This window comes from Lissotriton vulgaris, chromosome 2_1 (genome assembly GCF_964263255.1).
Source record: "Lissotriton vulgaris chromosome 2_1, aLisVul1.2, whole genome shotgun sequence".
Lineage (NCBI taxonomy): Eukaryota > Metazoa > Chordata > Amphibia > Caudata > Salamandridae > Lissotriton > Lissotriton vulgaris.
The window spans coordinates 1833472949-1833493806 of record NC_141687.1 but is presented as its reverse complement, the minus strand read 5'-3'; the positions used below and the strand labels follow the sequence as shown (position 1 = coordinate 1833493806).

Here is a 20858-nt window from a genome sequence, read left to right as displayed (position 1 = left end):
GTTGACATCTGGTGCGCAGCCACATGGTCATCCTCATATACGGCTGCTAAAATGCATTGCCACGCATTTTAGGCACATGGTGTGATATTTTGCTGAGCAGTGCTGCATGACTTCCATGGATAATCAGCACCACTCAATCCCACCTTTCAGAGGGTAATAAGGTGAGGAATCTGTAGGAGGAAGTATCCACCAGAAGAAAAAGTTACTTACCTTTAGTAATGATATTTCTGGTGGGTATTGTATCTTCCCATAGACACCTCACCGACATCCCTCCATAATGAGTTAGTACAGTGATTAGAAAGATTCCAAGGTATGCAAACATATCATATATTATATATGTTTCTGTCATTGATCCTCACTCAGTTCCTCTTTGAGGCCTTGATGATGCATAGAAATTTACTAGCATATTACTTTATTACACTGGTCGGTGCCTCATAAACTCCAATGTCATCACATCCTGGGCAGGTGGGGTCAAGAGCCAGTCTAGATTATGGAGGGTATTCTTGGATGAGGAATTGTCCAGAAATATCATTACCAAAGGTAAGTTATTTTTTCTTGCTGAGGCAGGTTCGCGAGTCTACCGCAGGTTTAAAATACTGAGATAGTTGTATTGGGCTGTGGTATGTGTGTTGGATTGGAGCAGGTTGTAGAAATGGGTAAGCTGCTGTAATATAGTAGATACTTGGATCTGACATAGATGAACTTTCAGGAGAGAAAAATAGTGTCTTTGTGTGTGTGTGCTTTGTGTGTAATGGTAAGACTATTTCTTATAGCAGGTCATCTGTTTCTGATCAACATAATTTCCAGAGCTCAAATTTGGGTTTTCTACCCACATGTACTTATCTAACCAATGATCGCTCAGGCCACTGTGAATCTAAGCCACCCCACAAACAAGGCAATCATAAGAGTCCTTTACCTTCCATAATGCCAGGACCAGGAGCGCCAGGAGCAGGAGCCCTCCTAATGTGCTGCCAATGATAATCCAGATGGGGATCTCAAAGTCCTCATGCTTGGAAAGATCGAATATTACCTGAAACACAAACCAGCACAAAACAGTTAGTTTGCCAGAAATCAATACACTAAAATCCGCACTTTTGAACATGCATTTTGGTGTCTCAATCACAGAATCGTTTTTTTGACCAATCTAAAGGAAACGTGAACGTTTATCTGCAGATGCATGGCTGTTAAAGACAGGGATCAGTGCATACCAAATTTGTCTGATATATGGAATCTGTTGACCCTATGGCACATACACATGAAATAAGGATCTTTCCTGCCTTTCCTAGGGAGGCCAAAACAACACCTACCTATATGGATGGACCCTCAACATTAAGCTGCATAGAACAATGCCATATAAATCTACATCTTTATTTACTTTATTGGGGGTTTTAGAGGAAGGCATACTTCATTAACCAGCCTTTGACACATTGTAGATGGACAGTGAAGTCTAAAGGGAGAACCCGCTATTATAAGAACCTAATATTCAGATTGTTTTTTTTGAAGTTCAAACATCTTTATTGAACTTTCAACGTGTTACTCAGCAAGACGTGCCGATGAAAGGCGCATTTTCAGTTTTCAGCCAGGTATGATATTGAAAATGATCAGCCCCTGACCTGGATTCTGTTGTCCCATGTAACTTTAAAATAGTGCACATCATCCATCAGTGGTAAACATCTCCTGGACAGTGAGTTTATGGTGGTTAACACTGGCATTAAAGACACTCATTCAGTCATGTGTAGAGTTATCTACAGACCACATGGAGAGGGATATACTTTCACCACCTCCCTGTGCTCTTTAGGCGGTGAGATTCCTTGTTGCGAGGGGCGTTAATTTCTGCATTATGGAGGGTCACTTTTTCAAAGCACTTTCCTTTACTGCCGTTTGCATTAAAGACTCTGGATAACTTAGTCAATGTTCAAATTTCATGCTAGCTGTGGAAGAATGATTTCTTCAACTGTGCAAAGTCTCATCGAACTGTCTCACAGTATTGACGCAGAAATAACAGCTGCCAAGGAGGAGGATCTCCAGTAAAAAGAAAATATCTAGATTTGTATTAAAGCTTTTGCAGGCTGGATGAAGGAAAATGAGCGACAGCTCAACAATCGTGTGAGGAAACAGGCTTTTTTGCAGGTGTGACCCCCCACAATTTGCCTTGATTTTGACTAGAAGTGTAATTGCTCTGAAATGGCCTGAGCACTGCTAATCAGGGCTCAGTGCATGTGCACTGACCCTCAAAAAGGTACATAGTTGATTGGTTTTCACCCAATTGGCATAGTCTAATTTACTTGTGAGTCCCTACTATATAGTACCAGGAGTACTCAGGTCCTGTACGTTAAAGTGTCCATCAAGGCCTGTAGCACTTGTTGTGCCACCCTGAGTGTGATAGGATAAACACATGGCTCCCAGTCTGCCACTGTAGACTGGAAAGGCAGTTTTAAGCTGCTAACTCGACTTCGCTATTTCAAGCAATGATGATGCCCAAACTCCCTTTATAATGTGTGTAAGTTACCCTTGCAATAGACCTTTGGAGTACTAAAGCAGGGGCAACATATTAGTAAAGTAGAACATGTTTTCGACTTTACAAATATGCTATATTGTTTTTTACTAGGAGAGAGATTGGTGGCCCCATTGGCATGCACAGAATTACAGACTTGCAACTCAGCCGTGCTAACTTCTGAATGGGACTACTAAAGTTGGTACTTCAAGGTATCAAACAACTAGGTGCCCAAGTCACAATTAATGTACTTGTTGCCACATGCAACTTTTAGAAAGTTGCCACACTGTTGCCCAGTTTTTTAGTGCCCATTTGCTGGGGCTGACCACAAGACAGTCTTCTTTCCTCCTGGGTGATGTGTGAACGACTCAGAGGAGAGGTAACAATAGAGACCTACCACTGGATGAGGTGGCATCTCCTCCCGGAAGAAAGCCACACTGGTTATTACCACAAAAGGCAAGCTTCAAAAGGGATGCCACCTTTGTAGGGCAAATAGTACCTACACTCGAGAGGGGCTGCTTTTTTGTTCAGGTATAAAGGCTGGAGTCGAGAACAGAGATGGAAAACAGTGGACAACCCGGTTTTTCAGTGGGCGAGTAACCCACATGTAGCCACAGCACTAAGGTGGGCTGCCAAGCTCTATAGACTGATAGACAGGTTCAGCCATCTTGAGAGTGACCAAACTAGAGCTTTCTGGGAAGGAAGCTGTCATAAGGTGAGAGAGAACCTAGTAACCCATTGGCTAGTGACTGGAATAGCTCCCCTGAGAGTACTTTCTGGGCATAAAAGAGGCACCCCTGGTACCCAGAATGCAGATCTCACGGACTGGAAGAAGGGGGCTGAAAAAGGACTGACCTGCTGACCTTGGAACCAGCAAAGAAGAGAATGTATTGAAGGTGGACTGCACCTGGTGCTCCTTGGGAAAATAAAGGAAAGGACGGCCTGCTCTGTTCTGCTCACGAAGAAGTCATCCTTCAAGCCCAACTTGAAGCAGAGACTCCAAGAGCCAGTTTACTGACTTTCAGTTTGAAGCACAGGGCTACAAAAGCTGAAAAAGCCTGCTGGAGCGAGTTGGTAGCCGAGAAAACTGGATCGTTGCTCCTCTCTGCTGTGCAGCCCAAGAGACCAGGACTCGATGCTCAATAGTTGCACCGGAGTCTGCTGGATCTGGGAGTCTGCTAAGTGCAGCTTTGCCGCCTAGAAGCAGATTTTATCGTCAAAAGAAGGAAAACGCTGTGCTGAGCGTCTGGTTGTTCAGTGTCGACTGGACTTTTGCTCACCCAGGGAAGACTTGGTGCAATGTAGACACCTGTGGCCAGAATCACCTCACCAGGACCATGGACAGCAGAATAGCCCTAGGACCACCCACAACGACTGAACAGCATCTTCAAGCATCCATGAGCATCTTCAGCATCCTGTATCCCTTACATCAGGACCACTCCATAGACGTCACTAGCAAGGAGCCACTGAAGCTGGAACTGGACTGGAGACTTCTTGTTTGAAGGAGGCAACTCTGTTGGACCTTGCTAGTCGCTCTGACTGCCTTCTAGGCAGTCAGTTGCCCAGTGTAACTTTAAGTAACTGTTTCCACTCTGAAAATGTTTTTAAAAATAATTGTATTTTGCATTTTGAACGAATGAACAGGTCATATAGTACATTTCCGGCAGCAGCATCATGAAAAGTACAATGTGGGTGACAGAGCACGTATACACCCACCTAGGGCAGTGCCAGCTGGCATACGACCTCACCCCACAAGCATATGAAGAGCCCCGAGGTCCCCTCAAAACCCACAGGTAACAGTGTAATTCAGTCAAATGCATGGCTTGTGGTGAGCCTCCCTCAGTGTCTGAAGAGGTTACAATACATATCTCTCATGCCCTAAGTGTCCTGGACATTGTCAGATGCCGCCCTTCTGTGCTCCACTGCCATCATATGCAAGTGGTGAATGGACGCCATGTAACATCGAACTTGGCCATCCTATCTCTGATAACTAATGTTAGCTTTTCCATTGCATAAATTGACCAGACCTTCCTTCCCCACATATTCAATGAAGGTGCATGTGGCTGCTTCCACATTTGGGCCACGCTCAATCTCACTGCTCGGAGGAGATGGTGGTATAGTTGCCCCTGAGGAGTCATCGTGGGGAAGAGTCTGTCCACTGCTGTGTCACGCTGAAGTACTGTAAGGGGATCGTGTGGCAGTTAAACACTGTTGATGGCATGAACCATGTTGAGGATATTGTCCTAGAATGTCTGGATCACCGAACATGGCCACCAGGTGTGCAGGAAAGTGCTGCGTTCCCCACACCCCTTCCACCACAGGTCCGAACCTCCAAACATCCTGCTGAGGCGAATGGGCATGAGATACAAGCGTTTTAGCCTTTCTTATGCATTCTCTTTGTATCACAGACAAATAGAAGATTTGGAGGCTCTGTGCCAGATAGAACCATGTGTCATCAGAGATCGCAGTAGCCAATTCCCTCTCCCAGTGCATTACACAGGCATGTTTTTTACAGGGTTTAAGGTTAAGGCTATGTCGATATAGCCAGGATAAACCTCCGCAATGGATGTTATTAAGATAGAGGGCTTCTATAGGAATTTCCTCAATTTGCATCGCCAAGCACTGCCGAGGGTCTACCTGCCCAGTGTAGTAGGCTATAGGTATCCTGTCTGGTCAGGCAGTGTTTCTTGACCAAGTTTACCTGTGTCCCAATATCCCCATCAGTTTAGAAGTCTCCTTAAATGGGAGAGGTCCCTTGTTTCCAATTAAAGGAATTAGGATTAGTTATGCCTGGAGGAAAGTCTGAGTTATGTGTCAGAGGGGTGAGTTGAAAGGGAATGTCGGGAATATCCACCTCCCTCACAACTACCGTCAATAAGCTAGATGTGTAGATGTCATTGGTGGGGGGGATGGGGCACCTGTCCAGGCCGCTGCGTGGAGCCACAGGAGCCCAGACAAGGGAACTGGAGAGAAGGCTTGTTCCATCTGTACCCAGGGTTTGCTTTTGGATCGTGGTTCCAGTCAAGTGATGGACAACGATGTCCGAAGCAATGTCAGGGAAGCCCAAGACACCCTCAGCCATGGTTTGAATGAAGGATGCCCATACCACTCGCTGGGATTTTCCCTCGCAAAGTCTAGCATTTTGTTATGGCTGTGTTTGTGTCCATTTGGGGATGGTGAGGAGAAGGGTTTGGAGAACAGATCATAGTCGGACATGAAGTTCATTTTGAGACAATTAAGCCAGAAAAATCCAGGTGATTTCCAATGTGCCCCAACTGTATAAAGTCATTGAAAAGGGAAGTGAAAAGAGGACAAATGTTGCTACTGTAAATGGTGCTCGCGCATGTCGGCAGCAAGCCACCCAGGCAAGTTATCACTGACATCTCCCATTGGAAACCATCTCTCTGGTAGGGGTCTCGGAGGCTATTCTGTGGATCTGCCAACCCGTGCCCTGTGATTTAGAGAAATTGATTTTGAAGCCCAAAGCTTGAGAGAAATGGTCCAATTCATTAATTGAAGCTGAAATGGTGGGATCTCGACCCATTTGTGCTCGCTACCATTTATTATCATGCCATGAATTGCGGGGTTATTATGAATCCTAGCCACTAAGGGTTCCATAGTTAGGGTGAAAACAAGAGGGGATAGATAGCACCCCTGTTTCTGGTAAGCAAGATGGTCGGGGGGAAAAACGGCGTTGATTTTGAGTTTGGCTGTTGGTTTCTTTAAATTGGACTGAATAAAAGTTTTCAATTCAATTCAATTCAATAAATCTTTATTCGGATCCATTTGTCGAATCCATAAAAGCACAAGTATAATCCATCAGTTTACAATACACTTTAACCCCTTCCATGCTGATGACGAACCCCAGCCGTCATGCACTACGGTGCTCGTGTGCTGATGACGGCTGGGGTTCGTCACGGCCCGCCCCTGTTCGTGTTGTTTACAGCACACCAGGGGAATCGCTGCCGCATGGAAGGGGTTAAAATCTAACATTTCTCTGGGTTTGATTATTAGCTTGTATTTATTGAAGAATCTCTTTTGGTCAAAATATGGTGGCCAAGATTCATCACCTTAAATAGAATTTGGCATTGAAAAAGAGTAATTCAATTCAATTCAATTCAATAAATCTTTATTCGGATCCATTTGTCGAATCCATAAAAGCACAAGTATAATCCATCAGTTTACAATACACTTTAAAATCTTTAAAATACATAAAAATACAGTCTTCAAGAAAAAAAGAAAGAGAATGGCATGTGGATTATACACTAAATAAATGTCATTTACTTGACACCATGGTTTAAACAATACATACTGAGATTCAGCCGTCATTCATCACATATAGTAGAATGTGCCTGAATAGCTGCTTTAAAAAAAGAACATACTCGAATGACCAGAACATCTTTGTCCAAGCTAAGAATTTTAGTGTAAGCTGTTTTATGGTCAATGATAAGAGTTTCTTAAAAAAACGGGATTAGAAACAATTTGGTATACATCTGATTAAAATGGCAAAAGAATAGAAAGTGTACCATAGTTTGTTTGCTACGCTTATCACATGGGCAACTCATTTGCTCAAGTCTAATAGTGTACCCTAGTGTGAAACAAAGCATATATTTCATAGTATATGCTCTTAACCGAAACAGTAATGTCCTTCCCAGCAATTAATGCTCTTTAGAAGATACCCTGATGGTAAAAAAGATGGAATATTCTCTATTAACATATACCTTCCCACTGACTGTTTATGCATCTCTTTTGCTTTTCTTGACATATTATACTTTTCATAAAGTATCCCCTGTAGTGATTTTTTATTCACACTACCCAGATCGCTAGGGTTTGAAAAGAGGTGCCCAAGATTTACACTAGATAGGCTTTCTCGCACAGCCAAGAGCCATGGTATTTCCAGCCCTATGTCACAATTAAGGCAGTCATAAATTATACTTTGTGTTAATGTTGCCGCAGGGTTCTGCCATACTTTGAGCCAAAAGATGGCAGGCCGGGCTCTAATAAAATCCTTTATATATGTCATATTCAGCTCCCCATGACAAATGTATTAAGATGCAGTGATCGGGGCGCCAAACAATTTTCTGCAGAATCTGTTCACCTCGGTCTGAATGCCCTTATAGCCCAAATAGCCCCAAACCTCAGCCTCGTTGGTTGCTACCAGGATGCATTGTAGTTTGAAGATTTTAAAAATAGATAATACTACCTCTGCCTTTTTTGGTTGGGGTAAAAAAAGAACAGAATTAATGGCTTTAGCGAATTTGCCTCTACTGTGTGAGACATGAGTGGTCCACAGACCATTAGCAGCGAATACCATGCCCAAATAGGGAAAAGTGCAGGTGCTTTGTAAATGTTAATTTCCTATAGAAAATTATTTAATAGGGTGCTTCTTTGGACCACAGGCCATTAGAAAATATTTCTTATAATTGGTGTGGAGATCTAAAATAGCCAAAAAATCCACAAAACCCTTTATTAAAATGCGTAGTAAATTTGGAGTGCGGCCCATTAAGACTGCATCATCTGCATATGAGAGTACGGGGAGGGTGCTGCCATTAATCTTAGGGACATCATTTGTAAGTTTAGTCAGTAGGTTGTGCAATTCATTGATATATAAGATAAACAGCAGTGGGGCTAATACGCACCCTGCATGACTCCCCTGCCAATAGTGAAATCCTCAGTCACCTCCCCGTTTTTAACAATGCACACCCGTGCCTTTAGTCCCTATGTAAGAGTAATGGTAATTATGGGTAATTGTGCCAATTTTACTAAATTTTCCAAAGAGAGATTACTGCGAGATTTCTGTGCAAGCAGGGCCAGGGGATGGGAATTTGTCGGCAGCCTTTGACACGGTCGACCATGTCACTCTTGTCGACCGTGTCACAACTCTGGGGATAAATGGTCGGGCTAAGGATCTCATTTCATCCTTCCTGGCAAACCGTACCCAGACAGTAAGGCTTGGAGACTTTTACTCTCCCATCTCTGCACTCCCTTGTGGAGTCCCACAAGGCTCCTCGCTAAGTCCCATGCTCTTTAACATCTATGTAGCGGACTTAGCGAGGATAATAAAGGCCTATGGGATACAGTTAACATCGAATGCAGATGATACCCAGCTGGTGCTGGGTATCCACAAGGATGGCCTTACCGTAGCAGCCAACTTCCAGAAAGCTATGCTCGAGGTCAGTACCTGGATGGCCTTGAATTGCCTCAGGCTCAACTCGGACAAGACCGAGATCATGACCTTCGGAAAACTTTCTCCTGAATGGTCTCTCGGTTGGTGGCCAGATAAGCTCGGCCATCCACCTGTCCCAGTGGAAAAAGCCAGAAACCTGGGAGTGATTTTCGACAACAAGCTGGTCTTTGACCTCCATGTTAATAAGGTTGTGTCATCTTCATTTTACATCTTGAAAAAGATCAAGAAGCTGCTACCTTATCTCCCTCCGTCAGCTGGGAAGACTCTGGTCTCTACCTTAGTCTTCTCAAAAATAGATTATGGGAACGCTCTCTTCCTCCACACTCAGAAGCGTGTCATCATGAAGCTGCAATCTATTCAGAACGCGGCTGCTAGGATTCTCCTCAACATCCCTCGCCGCAAATCTACCACCTCTGGTATTCGCCAGCTTCACTGGCTGAGAGTTGAGAGCCGCGTTAAATTCAAGGCCCTCTGCATTGCCTATAAGGCCATACATGGCACAGGACCCAGATTCTTGATCGAAGCTTTTCAGCTCTATACCCCCAGAAGGCAACTTAGATCGGCCAATACCAGTCTTCTGCCGGTGCCACGTACAAGATCAGTCACCTGGGGCGATAGGCGCTTTCTCGTGGCCACTCCAAAACTTTGGAACCTTCTGCCAACTGCCATAAAAGCCGCTCCGAATCTGATTAGTTTCCGTAGGCTTCTGAAAACATGGTTGTTTAACCAGTGAGAAGATGGTAGAATGATGAACCTTTGTTGCTCCACAGCGCCGAGACACCTTCGGGTATTTGTCGCGCTATAAAAGTTGCGTAAATAAAATAAATAAATAAATAAATAAATCTGCACATGGAAGCAAGATGGCAGGAGTCAAGGGGTAGGTCAGGAGCAGCACGCTGACCATGGAGGCCATGTGGGATGAGCACTGAAAGAACAACAACCCATGAAGGGCTACAGTGAGACTATAATGGCATACACCAGAAACCAGAGGGAAGGTAGTAGGGGGTCAGTGGCAGCAAGCTGACCACATAGGGCAGGTGGGAGGGACTGTGACAGCACAAAAGACCATGCATGGAAAGCAGGGGGGTAAGTGGCAGAAAAATAGTGGAAAAGAGTGCGGGGAAGGGACATGCACAGAAAACCATGGAGGATAATTTAAGCTCTCGAGGGAGGGGATACCACGTCCCTAACGTGCTTGGAAAAAAATCAATCCATGGAGAGCTACCAAAAATTTCCTGACGTGAAGAATGTCCTGGACATTTACACTGCATTCTCAATGTACCACAAGTGTGTCTGCAGTGTCTCTGGCAAGGTCATTCAATAACAGGTAGAATAACACCCAAGTGGTTTGACATAATGAGGACCTAAGCAGAGAAAATTTAAGTTGCAAAAACATTTATAAAGTATTGTGTGGGTCTAAAAAACCACAGGATAGAAAGATTTATAATTTGGCTATCACAATTTACCACAAGCATCTGAGAGAAGAGTGCTGTAATTTTCTGGTGGTAAGAATCCAGAAGTCAGAGAACTCTGACAAAGAGATTTTTAGGACCCTGAATGGGCTTACAAAACTTGAAGCTTGTGTGACATCAATTTATGCTTCCCAAGTTATTTTGTAGTGAGGTCATGGGATTAACTGCAGACATTGCTAAGTTAGCAATAGTTCATATATGCTTGGCAGCCATTTTGCCGCTTTTTCAAGCGTTACTATATGGATTCATTCCCGTGGACAGAGGCCTGGTACATTTTCGCACAAGGACTTTCTGCCTGTCACACAATTAGATGTACACTATACTCCTAATCTGTACAGCGTGTGCAAGGTCAAAAAACAATGTATACTGTTGATTCACTGAGGTCAGTTCCGCGCCCATAGACATAACATAGAACACAGCTGCACTACTGAAAGTTGGGTGCTTTTAAAATGGCATTGCATGCATGATAAAGCACTTGGAGAGATTTATTCCTAAGAAGAGGAGCTGTGCTTGTTCTGAGCTGTAATTCCTTGCATCTAAAATTGGAGATATTGGGTCCCCCTGACAATGCCTAGAGGTCTTTTATACTTATAGTAAACTAGCTTATAGCAAGAGGAAGGTGGGAAGGACACTGTAGCCCTGTTTCCACTATCATTATAACATTATTTCCCCTTTTGTGCTCTATGGAATTGTAACCAATTCAATTCAATTCAAAAAATAGCTTTATTCGATTTTTCATTAATTGAAGCTGAAATGGTGGGATCTCGGCCCATTTGTGCTCCCTACCATTTATTATCATGCCATGAATTGCGGGGTTATTTTGAATCCTAGCCACTAAGGGTTCCATAGTTAGGGTGAAAACAAGAGGGGACAGATAGCACCCCTGTTTCTGGTAAGCAAGATGGTCGGGGGGAAAAACAGCGTTGATTTTGAGTTTGGCTGTTGGTTTCTTTAAATTGGACTGAATAAAAGTTTTCATCTTGGGCCCTAGATGAACCCTGTCCAGCACCTTTAACATGCATGTCCATTCGGCTCTATCAAATGTCTTCTTGGCGTTGAGAGAGAGGACGGCCATAGGATATTTTTGCTGCGACCTCCATGAGTGCGACTGCCATATTGTTGTTTGCCTGCCTACTGCAGATAAAATCAGACTGTTAGAGTGTTATAATAAGGGTAGGCCATATGTGGGGGTGTCAAGCTATAAGTATTAATGCTTACAGTTTTCCATCACAGTTTAATAGTGCAATAGGCCTGTACGAGGAACAATATGTGGGGGATTTTCCAGGTTTCAAAAGGAGGATGGGCCTCTAGCATTGTATCGGAGATGTCTCCCAATGTCAAGAAAGAGCACAACATCTTCTCTAGGGGTTCTATCAACATGGAGACATAGGCTGTATAGAACATGGCTGAGTACCGGTCTGGGTCCGGAACTTTATGTAAAGGGAGATTGTTAATTGCTGCTCGGATTTCTTACGGGATAATGTCCTCTTCAAGGATGCCTAACTCTTCTGCTCTGTCCCGGGGAGCATAAGCGAGGAGGTAGTCATCCTGATATTGCTCATTACAATGTTGGGCCTGGTAGAGAGCTGAGTAGTAGTGGTAAAAGCCAACAATTATGTCTTTTGTCTCTTGTTGAAGATGGCCCTCGCTACCCTTTATTTCCTTGATATAGTTATGTGTGGAATGTATGCCTATTTTATCAGACTTGCCCCCCATTTGTAGTAAGTCTGGTTGACATATAGCAGCTTCTTGGCTGCTTCCTTCATCATTATGTGTGGGAGTTCACCCTTGAGTAGTTACAAGTTCAAGTCCAGCAGTGTCCTGTGTGATCCCGATCTCTATGTCTTGTTCATGCCTGTTGTATCTGCAATTCTAATTCTTGTTTGCGGCATTTGGCCACTCGTACAAACTCTGCGTTATGAGAAAAGAGCTCTCCCATGAAGAGTGCTTTTGCTACGTCCTTTTGGGTTGCTGGGGACACCTCGCCATTGTAATTTTTGCCAAAGTAGTGTTCAATTACATCCTTAATGCGGTCTCTAAGCGTTGGGTCACAAAGCGCTAGTTTGTTGTTGACTAGTGGCTTTGGGAATAACAGTTGTGGGACAACAGGTCCCAACATTAGCCAAACTAGGGAGTGATCCGACAGAACCCGGACATCCATCTTAGTATCCACTGGCCTGCGGAGCAGAGACTGAAAGGCAAAAAAAAAAAGTTGAGACATGAATACGTCTTACTTACATTAGAATAAAACATATAGGCAAGCTCTTGAGCGTGTTGGAGCCACAAGGCATCCCCTAATAACAAACCCTGCACCACCTGGGTCAAGGCATATGGTGCACGGGTTTGCCCTGTCTGGTGTGAGAGCAATCAAGCCTCAGATCCAGTGGGACATTGAGGTCACTGTCTATCACAACATTGCCCTTTGCAAAGAGAGAGAACCTCGGTAAAAAATCAAAATAGATCCCCTCCCTGTCCCAGTTAGGGCCGCATATGGCGGGTATAGATATCGGAGCGGAGTCGAACATGCAATTTATTCCCACCTGTCAGCCCTCCTGGTCTACGTATGTGCTATACTATTTGAAGAAGAGGTTCTGCCGAAGGAGAATGGCCACTGAGCGAGCGCCAAATGCAAATGGTAGAGGCAGTATCTCGTGCCCCGGCTCGTCATAAAGCCGTTTTGGTCAACAAGCACCATCAAGCATAACTTGGTGGTGAGGTCAGGTGCCAGTATTTTGGCCAGATTGTTCACCTCTAGGTTGATTAGGGAGATATGGCGATATGACCCACACTCCTGTGGGGGGGTTATCAGGCTTCAGAGTGACTGCGATTGTCACTCCTTTAAGGTGCAGAGGAAGCCTCCTACTGGTGTATGCATCATCAATATATAATGCCTGAAAACGTGGGATTAATAGGGACGAAAAGCATTTATACAGTTCAAACGGAAACCCATTAGGGCCTGGAGCCTTCCCCAAGGGCACTATGCAGATCTCCAGCTGTATCTCCTCAGCCATGATTTATGTGTCAAGATCCTCACTCTCCCAGGCTGTAAGCTGCCGTATAGGCAGGATAAGGATGATGGGCCAATCCCTCTCTGGGGAGGGAGGTTCCCAAACGGTATACAAAACTTGAAAATGAGAGCCAAATCCTCATGCCACAAGATCAGACCCCCTCAATACCACGCCCTACACCTCAGCTGACCCCAGCTCAGCCACTATATTGCATGGGTGTTAGGCTATTGCCAGTCAGCAGTCAACTTACCCGCATTATCAATGGTTAGAGGAGGCAGACCATGAAGCAGAGGTCAGACCCGGGACCAGGGTTCAATTCCCGACGCGGCAGGGTCTTGAGCCCAAAAAATGTCTACGGACTCGATAATTCTCGCTTCGGTGCCTGCTCGAATCACGGGCTCACACTCTGCAACTCCGGGCAATAGCTTGCTTATTCTCCACTATGGCCCCCCGCGGCGGGATGCCCGGCTTTCACCTTGGGGGTGCCCAGTACTGGTTATCTCACAGGGAAAAACCAGGACGGGTTCCCAAAGCAAGCGCTTAGAGACCGTTGGTGATAATGCGCTATATACATATAAATTACAATTACAATTACAATTATCTCCCATCTCATACACCCAGCCCTGGGTGTGAAGTCCCGGTGTGGAAGTCATCTCCATCTCCAGGTCCAATACTGCATTGAAATTCCCCACTGACAACGTAAACTCAGGCGCAGCCGACCGTCAAGCTCTGCGGCACCACCTCCACAGTCATGCCCAACCTTTGAGGGAGGGACATATACACTTCCAAACATCCAAGCAGTACGTTAAGAGTTCCATGTATTATCACAAACCGCCCAAGCGGGTCAATATGGTCCTCCCATGTCAGCAACGGGACGTCCACTTGAGCAAAATGGCCAAACCGCTTGACCCTCCTTGTGTATCTCGAAAGGACCAGTTGGTGCCCAGTAAGTGTGTTTCTTGAAGCATGAAGACCACTGGACCATGTCTCCTAGCATATACCATGATCATCCCCGCTTAATCTTGTCATTGAGGTCACTCACGTTCCACGGTACTATCTTATATTCCCCTGAGGGACAGTCCACTGTCTGTGGAACCATTGTGATGGAGTTAAGCTCTCTGGAGAATGTGAAGGATAACAGCATGAGGCCCAGGGCCTGAACGTATTAAACACTGAAACACTACTGCAAGCTAACCAACTGCCCTCTTGGGGTCCCGCATCCAGTAATAGCCAAACACCCATCCCACCCGCCTCCCTACACTTCCCCCCATGAAGCATCTGTTGCCCTATTGAGCACAGAACAAAAACTCTCCAAACAAACAATAACTGGCAACAAGAGCCAGGCATCCTACGGCCTGATCTGTGACAGTAGTGCAATGCCTTCTGTCTGCCAATTGACTGCCTGGAAATCCCATCAATATCCGGATGACCCTACTGCTTTCCCCCTCCTCCAGGAAGCCAACTTCAAATGGCTTGGGTGGTACAGTGTTGTGTCTATACTGTACGGTGTCTTATTTATGTCACCATTTGTCCCTCCTGGTGCATCGAGGCAGTTGTCTCCAGACATTAGTAGCCGAGTCTTTACGGGGCGGGGAGGGTGACTCACGGTCCCCAGGACAGAGGACCTGGCGCTCCTTCACCCAGGCCCAAGAACTCTCCGGGGTATCAAAGAACAGCATATGGTCATTGTAGATAACTTTGAGATGAGTCGGATATTGCAACATGTATGTGATCTGCATTGTTCTGAGCTTCTCCTTGACTGCCTGAAAAGGGGCATCTCTGTTGTTGTACTCTCAGCCTATAGTCTGGAAAGAGCATAGCTTTGGTACCCCCACAGTGCAGCTCGCCCTGCTTCCAGGCCTCCTGGAGAATTACATCCCTGTCCACAAAGTTAAAGAGCTGGGCAATAATTGGTCTGGGGGGCAGGTGGGCCGCAGGAGCTGCCTGACTGTAAGGGACCTGTGTGCATGCTCCACACAAAACAAGCCGACAGTGACTCCTGTGGAACCCATAACCGGATCCATTCTGCAATGAAGGCAGTGGGCTGGGGCCACTATGTAGACATTGTACCTGCAGGGCCTGGCCTTGGCATCCTCTCCTATGGTCTCTAGCATAATCACCCAATGCTAGCGGGCCATCAGTGAAACCTGAAAAGCCTTAGTGAAGTCCTCGACCTCAGTTAGCCTTCCCTTTGCCTCCAAGACCCTCTACACTGTACTACAGAGATCCTGATGAAGGAAAGACAGGTCAACACCACTCCTCTCCTGCCCTCAAGCAGGACCGCCCACCTGCCTGCCCCAACCAAACCCTGCCTTCTGCTTTCTCGCAGTGCGAGAAGCAGAAATATAAAATGGTATATATAATACCATTTTATGTTTCTGCTTCTTTTACTGAAAGAAAGCAGTGGGGCGACGCTCCTCCATGTGGGAGGAGCCGCCTCTGATGACCCAGCCCAGGTCTACTTCCAGCTGCGACCATCAGACGTGAGCCCACTTGGTACTCACTTTATGATGAAGGGCAGTTTCTACACTTAAGGAGACTTGCTGGGACTGGCGGCACCAGCTCAGCTTTACTGATGCGGCTGCAGGCCTGATCACCTCTCCAAGACCTTCTGCAGCTTATTGCGGCCACACATCGCAGCATATTGTGCGGCATCCTCCTTGTGGCCCATTCGGGCCCGACACCACTGCCCAATCGCTCGCACCAGGGAGCTCCCATCTCTTGTATTGTATTGTATTGGCATTTATATAGCGCACTACTTACCCGTAGGGTCCCAAGGCGCTTCGACCGCTGCGAAACCCTTCCTGGCTTCCCTGAGAGATGGTCCCTTAATGGGTATTTCCAGGGTGAGACCAGGCATCCCCGGCGGTCTGGTGGGGCCATTAGTGAAGATGAGGCAAGCTAATGCCCAGAGTTGCTGAGTGTGATCGCTGATCAGAGTGGGCACCGAGGCGAGAGAATTATCGGGAGAAGGCAGGGACCAAGATTGGCGTCTCCACTCCATCTGATAAGGCACTGCTATAGATGTTGTTGGATTTTACAGGGGCAGGGGGTGGAGCTCTGAATTATGAAGCAGCCATCTTGACCGCTATCCATGCCCCTGATGTGAGATTCATTGAGTTTTGAGTTTCTTACTTTTTCAATTATTTTGGTGTTGTTGAAATACTTTACAGTTGCTTCTTAGTGTAAGCCTGACTGCTCAGAGCTACAGCTACCCAGTGCTGAGCTAAGATTTAACAAACAAAACTTGACTGGTCCTAAAGGGGTTAGCAGTGTATTACACTGTCAGATCACACACCCACACCTTATAATACACCCCATTTCCTCACAATAGGCCAACAATTGAAGTGATAATGATCTGGAAAAAAGAGGACTCCTGGTCCCATAAAACATGGGCCATGTCCTTGCTCCAGTAGATACTGTGAAACACTTCAGATTCCTGCTTGATTCTTAATTATCCCTTGCATGCCTAATTACTAAGGTCTCAGACTTAGGCTTCACAATTTTAAAAAATCCGGAGAAAAACGCTTCATCTACTACCTTTTAGCAGCCATAAAATTGTTGTAAAGCAACAGCAATCTCCTGCTTAGACTATTGCTTCCTGTATGGTGGTGAGGATGGTCTTAAAAGTCAGTAGAGAAGAATCTATTTCTCACCATTTAGTAAGATTGTATCAGCTCGTCTTAACAATACCAGTCAAACTCTAAGGAACTCTTCCGCATCATACAAGAATTCACCAAACTACCCTGCGAAACCTCCAGCGTCCCTCCCTCCGAGAACCGCTGCGACAAACTAGGCTCCTTCTTCCATCACAATATCAGGACCCTCTAGACAACTTCGATGACCAGAACCAAGGCACCGACACAACACCTACCACCGGCAACACCACCCAGCCAACCATCACCGCCTGGACCCCTGTCACCACAGAAGACAGTGCAAAGACCATGAGGAGCATACATTCAGGAGCCCCCACCGAACCTTGCCAGCTGCACATCTTCCACAGAGCCACCTCCGCCATAGCATCTGAACTACGATGTACAATCAACTGCACACTCGAAACATGCACTTTCCCCGATGACTGGAAATGCACATAAGTGAAACCCCTCCTCAAGAAGCCCAACCGACCTCAAGAAATACAGACCCATCTCCCTCCTCCCCTTTGCCGCCAAAGTCACAGAGAAAATCGTCAACAACCAGCTCACAAACTTTATAGAATCCAACTCGATCCTCAACACTTCCCAATCCGGATTCTGCTGCAACCACAGCATTGAGACTGCCCTCCTAGCTGCCACAGACGACATCCGCACTCTCCTCTATCCAAGGCCACATGGCAGCACTCATCCTACGGGACCTCTAAGCAGCCTTTAAAACCGTCTCCCACCACACACTAGCCGCCAGACTTTACGACGCGCGGAATACAGGGAACTGCGCTAGACTGGATCTGCTTCTTCCTCACTGGCCATACTCAAAGAGTCAGACTCCCGCCCTTCCTCTCTGAACCCACAGAGATCAGTTGAAGTGTACCCTAAGGATCCTCACTCAGCCCCATGGCCCCCCTCGCTACCATCTTCAGAACACACAGACTCAGCATAGTATCCTATGCCGACGACACCCATCTCACCCTCTCCCTCACCAAGGAACCCGACATCACCAGACACAGTTTCCAGGAAGGAATGAAGGTCGTTGCATCCTGGATGAGCAGCAGCTGCCTTAAGCTCAACTCGGAGAAAACGGAAGTCCTTTTTCAGATCCATCCCCTCCGCGTGGGACAACCCCTGGGGGCCCACCACCCTTGGCTACAACGCCACACCCACGGACCTTACCTGCAACCTCGCCATCATACCCGACTCCTCCCAAACCATGAACTGACAGATCAACGCTGTATCTTCCACATGCTTCAACACCCTCCGCATTCTCTGCAAGACCTTCAAATGGATCCCCCTGAATCCAGAAAGACTGTCACCCACCCACTCATAAGCATCAGACTTGACTGCGGGAATGCCCTCTATGCTGGGATCAACAAATCTCTTTTCCTCAAACTCCAGACCATCACGAACTCCACAGCCAGAATGGTCCTCGGAATTCCATGACAAGACTACATCACCCAGGATCTAAGAGACCTCCACTGGCTACCCGTTGAAAAGAGAGTGACTTTCAAGCTACTCACACACTCCTACAAATCCCTCCACAACACCGAACCCCAATACCTCAACAAAAGAATCTCCTTCTACGCCCCCAAGAGAAACCTCCGATCTGCCGACCTTGCCCTGGCTGAAATCCCTTGCATCCGCAGAGCCTGAATGGGAAAAAGAGCCTTCTCCTAATTCGCGGCCAAGACCTGGAACAAACTCCCCCTCAGCATCAGACGAACCCCCACACTACAAGCATTCAGGAATAGCCTCAAGACCTGGCTTTTAGGATTAGACAGAGCTGCTCAAACCCCCCTCCTCCAGCACCTTGAGACCCTCACAGGTGAGTAATGTGCTCTACAAAATCCTTGATTGATTGATTTCAAGTGCCTATGTGTGTTTCACAGACCCTAATGCGAAAAAAAAGACCAGGCCTATTGCCATAACAATTGGAAAAAAGCTTACCAATGTGCTTGTACAGATCAGTATATGAACTTCTATTTAAAACTCCAAAAATGTATAAGGTCTTGGTGATAGAGTTTCTTGACACACACAGTTAACCCCTTAACTGCTGCGGTTTTCTCCCCCAGTGCTGCGCCATTTTTGGCTATTTGGGGTAGCTCAGGGCTTCGTACCTTTCTTTTCCACATAAGGTATCCATGTCACATGTGTGTCCTTTTTTTCCAACACACTGGGGATTCAAAAAGTACCCAGTGTTTCAGGAATCTCCTGGAAGGGACAGTAAAAAATAGGCAAAATATTGCAAAATTTTGAGTTTTGGGCCGAACGGTTTGCTGTCCCATCTTTCATGAACATGCACAACTCAGCAAAAAAAAGATTTTTTTTACCACATTTCCGCCTTCTCTCTACCACTTCCGCCCTGCCCTACCCAGCGCAGGTTAGCGGTCTAGTGGTTACTGATTAGGAAATCTATATTTTGCGCGCAAATGCTGCCACTCAATTGACAGACGCGGCGATTGAGGCTGCTGATGTGTTGCCATTTTATTTGTTTACAGAAACCTTGATAGCTGATTAATAGCTTCTTTTAAAAATAGTTTGTACATTCTTGAATGTTATGCTTTTAAGTGTTATAGCTGGCACTTCTCCGTGAGCGCTTCTCACCTGTTTATTGACCGCTCCAGGCCCCGTTCCGCCCCGGCTGAGTGCCGTTTGTGCGGAGGGCCGAATTCCAGAGCGCCATTTCCGCCTTCTCTCTACCACTTCCGCCCTGCCCTACCCAGCGCAGGTTAGCGGTCTAGTTGTTCACCTCAGATCTGTATAAAATGACGGTATGGCGAAAGCGCAGCAGACGAGCGCAGCGGGAGCGCCGAAGTCGCACCTAAGTCCAGCCCGTCTGCGCCCGTCCGCGGCCGGGCGCGTCCAGCGGCCATACACTCTGCTCAAATCCTTACTTACTCGTCTGCCGATTTACATGCTTTACGGCAGGCAGTGCCCTTACCGCCTTGTGCCATCAGGACGGCCCAGGATTGCGGCATTCTGATTGTCCCTACTTCACGGACTTCTGATCCCCCTCCTTCCTTTCCTAATTCCGTACCCCCGTTCTCCACCTCCCCATTATCGGGGACGTGTCCCCTGACCATCCTATATCTTAACACCCGGTCTATGGCGAAGCATCAGCTGGAAATCCATCGCCTGCTTGATGATAGTGCCGTGGATATCCTTCTCCTTTCAGAAACCTGGCTTACTGATGACTCTGTTCCCGATATCCTTGCCGCCATTCCTACTGGTTACTACATTATGCAATCTAACCGTCAATGGGGACAAGCTGGTGGTGGGGTCGCAGCCATCATCCGCACAGAGCATATCTTTTCCACCTTGGCCTGCACTCCTATCCCCAATACCCAAACCCTTGTTATTAAACTTAGTTCAACCAGGTCCTCCCTTACCTGTGTCCTTATGTATAGACCCCCTGTTTACATGCCCTCCTTCCCACAACAAGTTGGGGATCTTATCTCTCAACTAATTATTAATAACGCTAAAGTCATCATCATAGGCGGCTTTAATTATTGGCCCTCCGACCCTCGGGAAAGCCGACTCTCCGAGCAGTTCTCAGAACTCCTTACAAGCATGAACTGCCGACAATTTATTTCAACACCTACTCATTGCAAGGGCCACATACTGGACCAGGTCTGGACGGCAAACCTTGACATCTCGCCCCCATTGGTGACTCCCTTCTCATGGTCAGACCATTATTTTATTTCCTTTTCGGTAGACCTATCTATCCCCCGCCGCCCCCCTCTCACATCTAACATCTTAGCTCGTAATTGGAAGAAAGCCAATTTACCTGAACTACACTCTCTATTGGCAGCTTCAGCCCCTTTGCTCTCCGGCTCAGCCACTCATCAAGCTTCCATCCCCGAACAATGGCTGGCATCGGCTTGCAATTCAGTAGCTCCATTAAAAACCATAAAAGCTGTGTGCCCTCACGACGCTCAGCGATGGTTCACTGACCAGCTAAAACTTGATAACCTGGCTCTCCGCCAGGCTGAGCGCCGATGGCGCCACAACTATGATCCCCTTCTCAAAATCAAATTCATGACCCTTTTA

The 20858-nt window shown here is 46.4% G+C and overlaps 1 protein-coding gene across 4 annotated transcripts in view; it reads right to left on the bottom strand.

Moving 5' to 3' along the window:
• The window catches only part of ITGA11 (integrin subunit alpha 11), a 592938-nt gene that overhangs the window by 7058 nt on the left and 565022 nt on the right, over positions 1-20858 (bottom strand). For all 4 annotated transcript variants that reach the window (XM_086957973.1, XM_086957974.1, XM_086957976.1 and 1 more), the window contains one exon: positions 917-1030. In XM_086957973.1, coding sequence (XP_086814099.1) covers positions 917-1030 — 114 coding nt within the window. The remainder of the gene's footprint in view (positions 1-916; positions 1031-20858) is intronic.